Source organism: Chiloscyllium plagiosum, unplaced genomic scaffold (assembly GCF_037043375.1).
Source record: "Chiloscyllium plagiosum isolate Xiang-an unplaced genomic scaffold, Cpla_swu_hap1 HiC_scaffold_1, whole genome shotgun sequence".
In the NCBI taxonomy this organism is placed as follows: Eukaryota; Metazoa; Chordata; class Chondrichthyes; order Orectolobiformes; family Hemiscylliidae; genus Chiloscyllium; species Chiloscyllium plagiosum.
Window position 1 is genome coordinate 85571417 of NW_028270139.1, and position 13379 is coordinate 85584795.

Genomic DNA, 13379 nt, shown 5'->3' on the forward strand with positions numbered 1-13379 from the left:
CTCTTTAAGGTTATCCCTCAGCCTCTGACACTCCAGGGAAATCAGCCCCAGCCTATTCAGCCTCTCCTGATAGCTCAAACCCTCCAACCCTGGCAACATCTCTGTAAATATTTTCTGAACTCTTCAAGTTTCATAACATCCTTCCTGTAGGAGGGAGACTAGAATTGCACACAATATTCCACAAATGCCACAACTTTGTTTCAGCATCATAACCTCTTTATTCCCACATCCTATTTGCATCTTCTGTTCAAAAGAGATCAGGGTTATTATACACAGACCATTGTAGAAAAAAAATAACTTATCACACAATCTGGCCTTTCAATTTTTTTGAGTCACGCAGTTGACTGCACCAAACAATCCCACAAAACATTTCTCATGCGATAACATAAAAATGATGCCATGTATTTATGAAATAGCAAACACACACAGTCAGGCAACATCTGTGGAAGGAATCACATAGTTAACGATTTAGGTCAATGACCTTTCATCAGAACTAGAAAAACTTGGACTTTTGACATGCATTAAGCAGATCCAGAGGCAGGAAATGTTAGGTTAGGCAGTTGGTGGGGGAATTTGGAGCAAAGAACAATAACGAAGTGATTAAATGGCAAAAGTAATTAAGTTACAAAACAAAACGGATAGTGACAGGACAAGTAAAGAAACAAAAATTGCTGTCTAGAGGAGTCGAAATGACAATAGCAGAGATATAACCAACACAGCTGTTTCACAAAAACAGCTCAAATAGACTAAAATGGTTGAACTCACTGCCATGTCTAGAAGGCTGTAGAATGCCGAGCTGGAAGGTAATGGTGCTCCTCGAAGCTCTGTTCAGATTTAATGGAACAAGGTAGGAGCTAAGACCAAAGAATCACAATGATAATGTAGAGGAGAATTAAAATGATAAGACACAGGGTCATAATTGTGGACTGAATGGCGTTGTTCTGCAAAGTGTTCACTCAGCCTGCATTTGGTCATCTAACTGTGGAGAAGATCTCATTGTGAGTGGCGAATATAATAAATTAAATGAAAGACCACTTTCAAGGAGCTCTGAATCTGCACCCCTAAATTGCTTTGTTCTATAACACTCCCCAGGACTCAACTATTGACTGTGTAAGTGCTGCTCTGGTTTGACCCACCAAAATACAACACCTTGCATTTATCTAAATTAAACTCCATCCGTCATTTCTCAGCCTACTGGCCCGGTTGATCAACATCTCACTTTATTTCTAGATAACCTTCCTCACTGCCCACCATACCACCAGTCTTGGTGTCATCTACAAACTTACTAACTATACCTACTAAATGCTCATCCAAATTATTTATACAAATGATGAATAACAGTGGACCCAGCACCGATCCCTGTGGCATACTGCTGGTCGAAGGCTTCTACCTACCTCTACCACCACCCACTGTCTTCTGCCTTCTACCTCCAATTAACCAGCTCTCCCCAGATCCAGTGAGATCTAACCTGACTCAACAACGGATTATGTGGTACCTTGTCAAAGGCTTTGCTAATTCCATGTAGAGTACGTCTATTGCACTGTCCTCATTTACTTTCTTGATCACTCCTTCAAAAAAATTCAATCAAAATCATGAGACACCATTTTTAACACACAAAGCCATGCTGACTATCCCAAATGAGTCCTTGCCTCTCATTTTGCCTCAAGATCCCGTCTCTCAGAATCCTCTAATGATTTACCCACCACAGACATTAGGGTCACAGGTTCTGTAGTTCCCAGACATTTCCTTGCAGTCTTTCTTAAACAATGGCACAACATTAGCCACCCTCCAATCTTCCGGCACTTCACCAGTGGCTGTCAATCTTTCAAATATTAAGGGCCCTAATGGAATATTTCCCAGACATGCAACTTCTTTTTGTATTTATTTTCTAATTTCGGAACCTGAGATACAGTTGGGAGTTTCACAAAAGGTCTGGAAATTATAAAACTGACAACTTGGTCGAGAAAACAACCAACATCTGAATGGAACGATGAAGTGGCTAAAGGAGTAGACAGAAACTGAAGGACAGGTTAGAAGAAGCACACGTACGGATGTCTGCAACGACGTCAACTGATGAATGAATGAAAGTACTGTCAAAACCGAAAGAACTGCGGATGCTGTGAATCAGAAATGTAAAAAAGAGTTGCTGGAAAAGCTCAGCAGGTCTGGCAGCATCTGTGCAGAGAAATAGGAGTTTTGGGATTCGGTGACCCTTTCTCAGAACTGGCGAATGCCTTGGAAGGAGACAGACAGGGGGATTGATGTTACTCGGTGTGAGTGGTGTACCGTGGGGATGAATGAAAGCTCCTTCTCCCCGCCACACAGGGGCGGTCTTCCTACACGGCTCAGTGCAAGCCGCCGTCACATGATGGCAGAAGGGCCGTGAACATTGAAGAGACACTAACTAGCAATGTGAGCGGGACACTGGGAGATATAAAAGTCCTGCCTCCGATAGATTTAGCAGCTTCAGAAAAGTTAGATCCCTGGTTTTGTTTTTGTACCCCCCCCCCCCCCCCCCAGGAAATAAAACTTTAACCCTGATGGATGTGGTGTAGCTTGCTTTGGTCAAATTCATCACTGGTGACCAGAGTTACCGGGCTGGCTTTGGTGCTGAAGGTTGGCTGCATCCCTCGGTAGAATTTACATTTGCGGCGCCAAGTCAAAGTGAAGGAAAATGAGCACCAATGTGAGCTGTTTAAACCGTTCCATACTGGTCCCAGAACCGTTCATTCTGGATCGGCCACCCTGGGTAGCCACCACCCTGGCAGGGCTGCTTATATTCACCATCGTGATCGATATCCTGGGGAACCTCCTCGTCATCTTGTCAGTTTACAGGAACAAGAAATTGAGGAATGCCGGTGAGTGGGATAGCTCATGTCTCCGATATCAACCCGTTTCCTGTGTGAAATGTTAGTCCATTGTTTTTTTTAACTATGTTTCGCTTAATCAGAAGGATGCAGCTGAATGTTAATGCCTGTTTGAGTTGAATAAAGTGTTTGATATTAGAATGAAGTCTCCCTGATGAGATGAGTTGACCCTCAGACAGTACCCGGTCAAACATAGGTTACACACTACTCCCCTAAACAGCGGGCAGATTTTAAGAAATCGAAATCTGATTGGCAGATCGACTTGAGGATCCAGCTCGGGCAAGTTTTGCTGATAGAGATAGGGGAGATCGTTCGGCCCACTCTGTCTGTTTTGGCTCATTGAATGAACCACCCAGTTCGTCCCACTTCACTGGTCTTTCCCTCTCGCCTTCCATTTCTCTAACTCCTTCCAAAGTGACGATTTGTGCATCTTATACCTTTCAGATACTGTACTACAGATGGTTTCCATTTTGTAGAGTAGACTATCTACTTTATTCCAAACTTCACAGGGATTTTTTTTAGCGCATGGTGAATAAATAAATGAGTTCAAAATATGTTTCTATTTTACAAATCGACAACTGGTCCCAGTGTTCCCGGAGTCCCATCTCTGTCCGATTCCGACAGGATTTACTGGTGCATCAACAGAAATTGCTGGAGATGCTCAGCAGGTCCGGCAGCATCTGTGGACAAAAATCAAAGTTAACGTTTTGGGTTCGGTGACCCGTCTTTATTTCTGATTTCCAGCACCCACAGTTCTTTCGGGGAATTTTTTTACTGGTATACGACTGTCCAGTTTTACTGGTTTTTCACTCTGATATTAAGCAAAAACTTGAAGCTGTTTTGTTTTTGTCTTCACAGTCACCCTTCTTTCACTATTAGAATTGTGATGTAGATCTTCCATACTCTCGTGAAGAGCTCGGTTTTAACAAGAGATCACTTCCGAACAGGCAATGTGGAAAGCCTCATTACGATGGCGAAACAGAATCTATTACAGTACCTATGAAATGATTCATTTGGTGGGAATTATCTTTTCACTGTAGAACATTTCATTCAGGGTAGTAATTCCACAAGAGGGAAGATTCTGAAATCCTGCGGTGCACTTGATGTGGCGATGCTCTGGCCGGCACCCCATGCCTGTTGATTTCACTTACAACAGCGAGATCAATCAATTGCAGGAGCCCAGGGACCCCCAGACTGAAATGATTCATGTACGACAAACAAATGCAACATTTGCTGATGCTATCAGACCCAGCCACGATTTATTTGTCCTTGTAGCGTCTTATTGCGTGTTTGAGAAACAAAAATGAGTGTCCGAGATGTTTTGAAGTGAAACAAACACGGAAATTGCTGGGAGAAACTCAGTAGGTCTGGCAGCATCACTGGAGATGATGTGGACATTCTGTCCACAGATCTTACCGATTTTCTCCAGCAATTTCCGTTTTTGTTTCAGATTTCTAGCATCCTCAATTCTTTGTTTTATTTTAATGCTTTAAATAATACTGAATTTGCCCAGTGCTGGTCATACGCCTTATTGCACTTGCAGAACAATGCTATCACCTGTTGAATTACCTGAAAGAAGACAATTATTGATTCTCGCGATTACTAGCGAATCCATCCAGATGTGGGAAGCTCCAAAGACAAGTTTTATTTTTCCTCATGTAGCAACTTGAAAAAGAATTGATATCCGAAATGCAAGATGAGATTTAATAATGCAGAACTTAAAAAATCTACACCTTTACTAACAAACTTGTTTCATCGAACTGGAGGGAGAAATGTTAATTACTATTATTCTATCCTGGTTGGTTATGGAATACTGTAAACGAGCACAGAAGGTGGCAATCCGGCATTGGTACATCTGTCGGCCCCTCATTAATTCCCAATCGCTGCCAGTCCCTTGTAGCCTTGCAAGTCTTTCTGCTTCAAATCTTTCTCTGAATCAATAATCATGCTCAACCTTCATTCATAAATAAATGAATTTTGACTTAGTGCTATTTTTGCTTTTTTCAACGCAGCTATAAATACTTCTTTATTCCAGCTCTCCCTGTGGTGATGCTGATATCTGCTGAAGTTAGTGAAGAATTCATTGTTGGAAAATAATGCAGCTTTCAAATAAAATTCCCTCTGGCAAATGTTAGATGACAGTATCTTGTAAATACTGCATTGCCCTTTCCATTCTGGTTTAAGATTAATTCTGTTCCAGTTGGTATTTAAGCGTCCTCATTGATGCTGAGATTTGTTACTTACGTAGATATATTTGTCCAGATATTTGAGATTGTCTGTAATTTGCCTCTCTGTTTCAAATGTTATTGAATATGTTGGCATAACTTTATTTGACTTCCCTGAAAAACATCCGGTAGTAGCATGATTACATGAGAACTAGCAAAATGGAGAAAATATTTTTGATTTTCAAGATTCATTCAGTACTGACTATGTACCCTTTGGGATAGTTCAATACATATTGATATCTAAAAATATTATTATCAAGGTCCTTTTCTCTAAGTAGACATAAATGTATTGATAGGTCAGAGAATTGTTAAGATTTCAAAATAGGATGATAGAAAATGATTCAACCCTCCCCAAAATTGCCGTATACTCATTTAATTAACCTATCAATTATATTCTGGGATCTTTGTGTTGATACAAGTCTGACAACTTGGACAGACTTTCCTAACTTATCGAAAGGCATCAGTAAAACTGTAATACTTCTGTAAAATAAACAGATTTCTTTGTAATAAAGATACAGCACACAAATGATTGAAAGTCAAATGTTGGCAGCTCAATACAAAATGAACATTACCCTTTTCTTATTGCATATTGAGAGAAGGTAAATGCAGAAAAATTGTGATATTGCTGAATGATTAATGTGTCTACAAATTGGAGTTTTTGTGATGCATCCAAAATATAATCATCAGTTCAAAGTTTGTGAGAAGATTTGTAGCTCGGGTGCTCGTTGTTGTGGTTCTGTTTGCCGAGCTGGGAATTTGTGTTACAGACGTTTCGTCCCCTGTCTAGGTGACATCCTCAGTGCTTGGGAGCCTCCTGTGAAGCGCTTCTGTGATCTTTCCTCCGGCATTTATAGTGATTTGTATCTGACGCTTCCGGTTGTCAGTTCCAGCTGTCCACTGCAGTGGCCGGTATATTGGGTCCAGGTCGATGTGCTTATTGATTGAATCTGTGGATGAATGCCATGCCTCTAGGAATTCCCTGGCTGTTCTCTGTTTGGCTTGTCCTATAATAGTAGCACACAAACCAACAGCCACTCTCAGACAACAACTCACCAGGACAAAGGACCCGATACCCAGCATGAGCAAAACCAATGTAATGCACAAAATCCCATGCAAGAACTGCACAAAACACTACATAGGACAAACAGGAAGACAGCTAACGATCCATATCCATGAACACCAACTAGCCACAAAACGACATGACCAGCTATCCTTAGTAGCCACACACTCAGATGAGTTCAACTGGGACAACACTACTGTTATAGGACAAGCCAAACAGAGAACAGCCAGGGAATTCCTAGAGGCATGGCATTCATCCACCGATTCAATCAATAAACACATCAACCTGGACCCAATATATCGGCCACTGCAGCGGACAGCTGGAACTGACAACCGGAAGTGGCAGATACAAATCACTATAAATGCCGGAGGAAAGATCACAGAAGCGCTTCATAGGAGGCTCCCAAGCACTGAGGATGTCACCTAGACAGGGTATGAAACGTCTGCAACACAAATTCCCAGCTCGGCGAACAGAATCACAACAATAATCAACAGTATTTCACTGATACTGTACTCATTTATTTCTGATACTCAGTACAGCAGTTTACAAATATTTCTAAAGATAGGCTCAAAGTACAATTTGTCCAAACACAATAGAATTAACACAGTAACAGAAAAAAGCAGCAGAACAAAACATTGGAAGAGATTTTTCATGCAGCAAGTAGTAGATATTTGAAATGCACTGCTCACAGTTTGGTGAGGAGTGGTTCAATTGAGAGAATTGGATTATTATTTGAAAAGAAAAAATATAAAAGACTGTTGCATGAATGGCTGGCAGTGATATCTGGAGAATTTGATCCTTCAGAGAGGCAGTATTGACACTGGAGGTTGATTGGCTTCCTTCTGTGCTATAACTATTCCGTGTTATATCGAGCACAAGATCTGGCATCACAGTGAGGCTGCCAAAACTAAATGTCCTGTTAGGATGTAACAGAAAGCCACAGAGCTCAGATGACGTTAGTGTTTGGTACTCGATTTTTGAAGTGTTCTTTTTGTTATGTTTTACCTATATCACACATTCTAATCTATAAGGCTACATATTAATAACTTGTTTTAAGATTATGTTTCACCTTAACAGTATTTACTAGTCATTTAATATTTGCAGAAATATATGTCTTCTGTGGGTCAATTAAGATGACTGATAGCTTAGTTATTTTTATTTATCTTCAGTACTGGTTTAAATTTCCTGTCCTATAAACGAAAGAGACTTTTGATATATTGTTTATTCACAATACTTTGTGATTTCAGCTTTTGGTATGAGAGCTTACATTTCAATAAACATACAATTATTTTGTTTTCCTTGGCAATCATATAAGGAGATATGTTTTAAACAAGCACAGATGAAATACCTTCAATAAGTTTTTCCCGAGAGCAGCTCCGTATTAAACTGTTCTTTCCAAGGAATTCAGTTGCAGAGTTTTCAACATAACTATGAAACGTTCTGAACAAAAATAACTCATTTGTACAGTCAAAAATATTCGAGACAACACTGAGAAAGCACATACAGTGTAACAAGATTGATTTGTTATTGCAAATATGAATTATAATATTTCCTCCTCAATTCCCCTCTAGTTTTGCTTTGTGAGTTTACATTGAGTTTGAAGTAAGCCATTGTTGGTTAGATGGGCATGCTGGTTCATTAAAATTGCAAATATTCCACATTACTGCTGTGAAATCAATACTGTAGAGTGAGAAGGCCATCTTGCAACATTACAGTCATATGGCTGGTTCTGTCACCAGGAGAGAGCACTTGGCATTATAAATTGACAAAGAGCTCTGCTTGGAGAAAGTGAGGACTGCAGATGCTGGGGACCAGAGCTTACAAATGTGTTGCTGGAAAAGCGCAGCAGGTCAGGCAGCATCAAAGGGGAAGGAGAATTGACGTTTCGGGTATTAGCCCTTCTTCAGGAATGAGGAGGGTGTGCCAAGCAGGCTAAGATAAAAGGTAGGGAGAAGGGAGTTGGGGGAGGGGCGTTGGGAATGCGATAGGTGGAAGGAGGTTAAGGTGAGGGTGATAGGCCGGAGAGAGGGTGGGGGCAGAGAGGTCGGGAAGAAGATTGCAGGTCAAGGAGGCAGTGCTGAGTGTGAGGGTTGGGACTGAGAAAAGGTGGGGGGAGGGGAAATGAGGAAGCTGGAGAAATCTATATTCATCCCTTGTGGTTGGAGGGTTCCTAGCCAGAAGATGAGTCACTCTTCCTCCAGGCGTCGTGTTGCCATGGTCTGGCAATAGAGGAGGCCAAGGACCTGTAGTCCTTGGCGGAGTGGGAGGGGCAATTAAAGTGTTCAGCCATGGGGCGGTTGGGTTGGTTGGTGCGGGTATCCCAGAGAGGTGTTCTCTGAAACGTTCCGCAAGTAGGCAGCCTGTCTCCCCAATGTAGAGGAGGCCACATTGGGTGCAGCGGATGCAGTAAATGATGTGTGTGGAGGTGCAGGTGAATTTCTGATGGATATTGAAGAATCCCTTGGGGCCTTGGAGGGAAGTGAAGGGGGAGGTGTGGGCTCAAGTTTTGCATTTTTTGCGGTTGCAGGGGTAGGTGCCGGGAGTGGACGTTGGGTTGGTGGGGCGTGTGGATCTGACGAGGGAGTCGCGGAGGGAGTGGTCTATCCGGAACGCTGATAGGGATGGGCAGAGAAATATATCCTTGGTGGTGGGGTCCGTTTGGAGATGGCAGAAATGACAAAGGATGATCTGATGTATCTGGAGGTTGGTGGGGTGGTAGGTGAGGACCAGTGGGGTTCTGTCCTGGTGGTGATTGGAGGAGCGGGGTTCAAGGGCGGAGGAGCGGGAAGTGGAGGAGAAGTGGTGGAGAGCATCGTCAACCACATCTGAGGGGAAATTGCGGTCTTTGAAGAAGGAGGCCATCTGGGTTGTTCAGTATTGGAATTGGTCCTCCTGGGAGCAGATGTGGCGAAGGCGAAGGAATTGGGAATATGGGATGGCGTTTTTAAAGGGGGCAGGGTGGGAGCAGTATAAGCAGTTGAATTTTAGAAAGATACCTAGCATTCAGCTGTAAAACTAGGATGCATTTGAATGGGAGGAAAACTTGTATTCGGTGGTGTTCCCACGCAGCTGCTGCCCTTGTCCTTCTGGTTGGTACAATTTCTAGGGAGTCAGAGGTTAAGTTACTCAAATTGCCAGCCTATAACCTGGTGTTGTACCACACTATTTGTATGATCAGTCCAATTCAATTCAATTTCTGGTTAATAATAAGCCCAGGCTATTATAGTGAGAAACTCAATGATAATAATGATATTGATTGTCAAGGTAAAATGGTTGGATTATCTCTTATTGGAGATGGTCATTGCCTGGCACTTGTGTGGTATGCATGTAACTTACCACAAACCAGCCCAAGTCTAAATATTGTTCAGGTCTTGCTGCATTTGGACAGAGATTGATATAGTATCTGTGGGGTCATAAGTTAGGCAGAACAATGCAGAAAAATCAGCAAACATTACAACCTCTGACCTTAGGATGGAGGAAAAGTCATTGAAGAAGCGCTAGTGATTATTGGGCCTCAGACTTTTCTCCATGGAGGAACTGACAGTTCCCCAGGATAGCAGCTCAGTTTTCTAGTAATCTATTAGAGTACAGATTGTTAAAGCACTCTCAGAGTCTGCATGCTACTTTCAGCACAGATCTGCAGCCATGGTGACTGCATGGATCAGATGAGCCTATTCTGAGCTTCTGCTGGAGCACCTAGCTGCTGGTGCTGTAAGCGGAGTCGAGCCAGTAACCAGCAGATACTGTATGAAGGCTGTTGCTGTCATGCTGGAAAGTGTGTGATCCAAGCTCTGCCTGATGCCCTGTTCTGTGGTAAAGCCAGACTCCTTCATGCTCCGTTTTAGTGACAAGTGGCTATCTGGCAACCTGCCAATGAACAAAACTTCTTGGTTTTCACCATCAACAATTTTTCTGACCAAAGTCAGATCTGAATACCCTGCAATAGAATTGTCTTTGACCTTGCCTTCTAGGAAGTTGGCACTCAAGCCGTCCTTTCCTCTGGCCTGTCTGTCTGCCAGTTTACCATGTGCTGATCTCGACTATTTGTTAATCTCTATGTTCACAGAGTCTGGTAACTGAATTAGTGACTAGGCTTGTAAAGTCAAGTGACAATGCTTCCATATCACTGCTAAAAGATTATTGCTGCTCTTCATCTGCTGTCTCGTAAAGAGGCTATTCAACTGGGAGGTTTTCGAGATCTGAAAGCATACAAGCTGAAAAGAAGTGCTGACGTAAAGGCCGTGTTGGTGAGGGAGAAGCCAGGAGGTGCACAATTACATATTGCAGCGTTCATTTCCTGCCCGACATTGGGATGATAGTGAGGAGAGAGGTGAAAAGAGGCATGAGACAGTCACTTTGCATCACCTTTGGACCACAGACTGGATCACTTCTGGACAAAAACTCAAGAGTCCTATTTCCCTGTGAAGCTTGGGGCATGGATCAGGCAATCCCTCCTCCAGTGTTTCTGGGGCTTTCTAATGTTGGTTACAACCTTCTCCTCCAAGAGTGAATGTTGGTGATCATGTACCACAATGCTTGGATAGTGTGCCTGCCATGTATGTGAAGGTTGACAATGGTAGGTATATTGTCAAGAGTGTGGTGCTGGAAAAGCACAGCAGGTCAGGCAGCATCTGAGGAGCAGGAGAATTGACATTTTGGGCATAAACCCTTCATCAGGAATGAGGCTTGTGGGTCGGGGCTGAGAGATAAGTGGGGAGAGGGGTGGGGTTGTGGGGAGGTAGCTGGGAAAGCGATAGGTGGGTAAAGGTGGGGGAGAAGGTGATAGGTCAGAGGAGGCAGTGATAGATGGGTCCAGAGGGTGGTGCCGAGTTGGAGTCTTGGGATTGGAATAATGTGGGGGGAGGGGAAATGAGGAAGCTATTGAAATCCACATTTATTCCATGTGGTTGCAGGGTCCCAAGGCAGAATATGAGGTGTTCCTCCTCCAAGCATCGGGTGGTAACAGTTTGCAGTAGAAGAGGCCCAGGACCTACATGTCCTTGATGGAGTGGGAGGGGGAGTTGAAACGTTCAGCCACGTGGTGGTGGGGTTGGTGGGTGCGGGTGTCCCAGAGATGTTCTCTGAAACGATCTGCAAGAAGGCGTCTTGTCTCCCCAATGTAGAGGGTGCACCCGGTGTGGTCTTCTCTACATCGAGAAGAAAGGACGCTTTCTTACTGATGAAGGAGCAGTGCTCTGAAAACTAGTACTTCCAAATAAACCTGTTGGATTACAACCTGATGTTGTGTGATTTGTCCAACACTGGCACCTCCATATTTAAAAAGGGAGGACTCACTGGACTGGGTGGTTTGCATACAGTGCTAACTGGTCCTTCATGCAAAGATCAGAGACCTCAGGAAGTATTTGAAAGAGAAGAGAAGCACAGAAGCAATCATTCTGATGCCGGGGGGTAGGGGGGGGGGGGCTAGGTGGGCATAAATAAACTATGTGTGTCCACATTGATCTGATCACATTACTTCTTGAATCATGATCCCTGCAGGCAAAAAGGATATCTTTAAGATTGTTTTTGCACCCAATTACTTCATTAACTTGTCAATGAGATGACAATGCATCCCTCCAACAGATGTTCTATTGTGTCCAAAGCTCCAGGAGATGTTTGCTTGTTCACTTGGCAGTTTTGCATTTTCTCTGCTCCTGTCCGCTCCATCTGTTTCTTTTTCTTGTTTTCTCTCTTTTATGTTTTTTTTTGCTTCTCTCTTCTTTCTTCTCCGCACACAGCTCTGTTTGTAAGGGGTGGGAAGAACTGGTGACTGGGTAGTTTTAAGGTAATAGGGAAGGGGATTTAGAAGGGATTTTAGGAAAGAGTTTTTCACCAAGAAAGTGGTGGGTATCTGGAACGCACTGCCCAAAAGGATGGTCGAGGCATATACAGACACTTACGAAGTATTTAGATTAACATTTGAAACAAAACAGCATGCATGGCTACAGTGCCAGTGCTGGTAAATGGGATTATAGTGGATGGATGCTTGATAACCAGCATGGACACAATGACTGAAGGGTCAGCTTCATGCTATAAAAGCTTTATAACTTTATGACGTTAATGTACTTCATGCACTGAGTCCAATATAAAATGAAATAAGACTATTTAAGCCAACTTCAGTTCTTGGAAGCTAAATTTGATAATCCTCAAAAATGGGCATAAGTATTATGATCCTTGTTTAACTCAACATCACTTAAAGCTGGCAGTAGAGCTGGAAGAAGAGAAGCATTGTGACTAGGGTGGTTGCTGGCAGTCATGCAGAAGTGAATTTGATGTAGGAACATTGAATATTGGCATAACAGGAGAGTGCAGGCTCTAAGATTTCCAAATGCTGCATGAGAAGTATTAGTGAAGAAGTTTGAAATGAGAAGAGATGTTGTACATCTTCATACAGGTGAGCAGGGCTTGCAGAATTACACTCAGCAGAGAATGCATGCAGTTAGCTTTTGAGGTTAAAGCAAGGACTCAAGCCCTGATGATCTGGTTGCAGTGTTGCAAGAACATCTTCTGTGAGAAAAATGGTCTTTTCGACACTTTTTTTTAATATAATGGTGACATCTTATTTTTAAACACCTACCCTCAGTTCTGAAGCCTCTTTGCTGATACCCTAGCAATGGCCCAGTGCCATATCAGAGGGTTCAGAGGGTTCCCAGGACTACAACTTGGATTTGGTTAAATGCGCTTCAAATATTTATGCCACTTTGTTAATTCCCTCCAAATATGAATCCTGAAGGGTCTCCCATAGCGTGGTGGTGTTCTGTGCTCTGTATATCCTGACACATCGGAGAGGAGTTGAATTAGATGATTCTCTTGAGCACCTCTGAAGAGCATGAGCTAAATTTGATGGACAATAGCCATGTTCAGGAGGCTGTGTGATGAAATCTGTGCCTCGCCCATTACACGAGATTCAGCGAGACTGCCTGTAGGTGCTTTGGTAGCCTGTGAAGCCAGGAAAACGGTCTCACCAAGCAAATGGATCACATTTTGAAGTTCCAGACAACAAAACAAGAGTTACAGCTTACAGCTACACCTCTGGATCTGTGGTTAACAGGAGAGATCATGTTGATAAGACATATGAGAAGGATCTCTCCAAATTCCCTGAAAAGCAGGATGCACTTCTTGACAAACAAGGAAGGATGAAGATGGCGTATGACAGACATACAGGTGTGGAACTATCTCAACTAAACAAATGTCAAGAGGTCACACACCCTGTAATACACCAAGTAC

General features: G+C 42.9%; 1 protein-coding gene across 1 annotated transcript in view; it reads left to right on the plus strand.

Annotated features, from left to right (window-relative positions):
* The first annotated feature begins 2574 nt into the window (after positions 1–2574).
* The window catches only part of LOC122549780 (melatonin receptor type 1A-like), a 61443-nt gene continuing 50638 nt past the window's right edge, over positions 2575–13379 (plus strand). Inside the window, exon 1 of the mRNA XM_043689807.2 lies at positions 2575–2858. Within this exon, the coding sequence (XP_043545742.1) occupies positions 2675–2858 (184 nt within the window). The 5' untranslated portion in view covers positions 2575–2674. The remainder of the gene's footprint in view (positions 2859–13379) is intronic.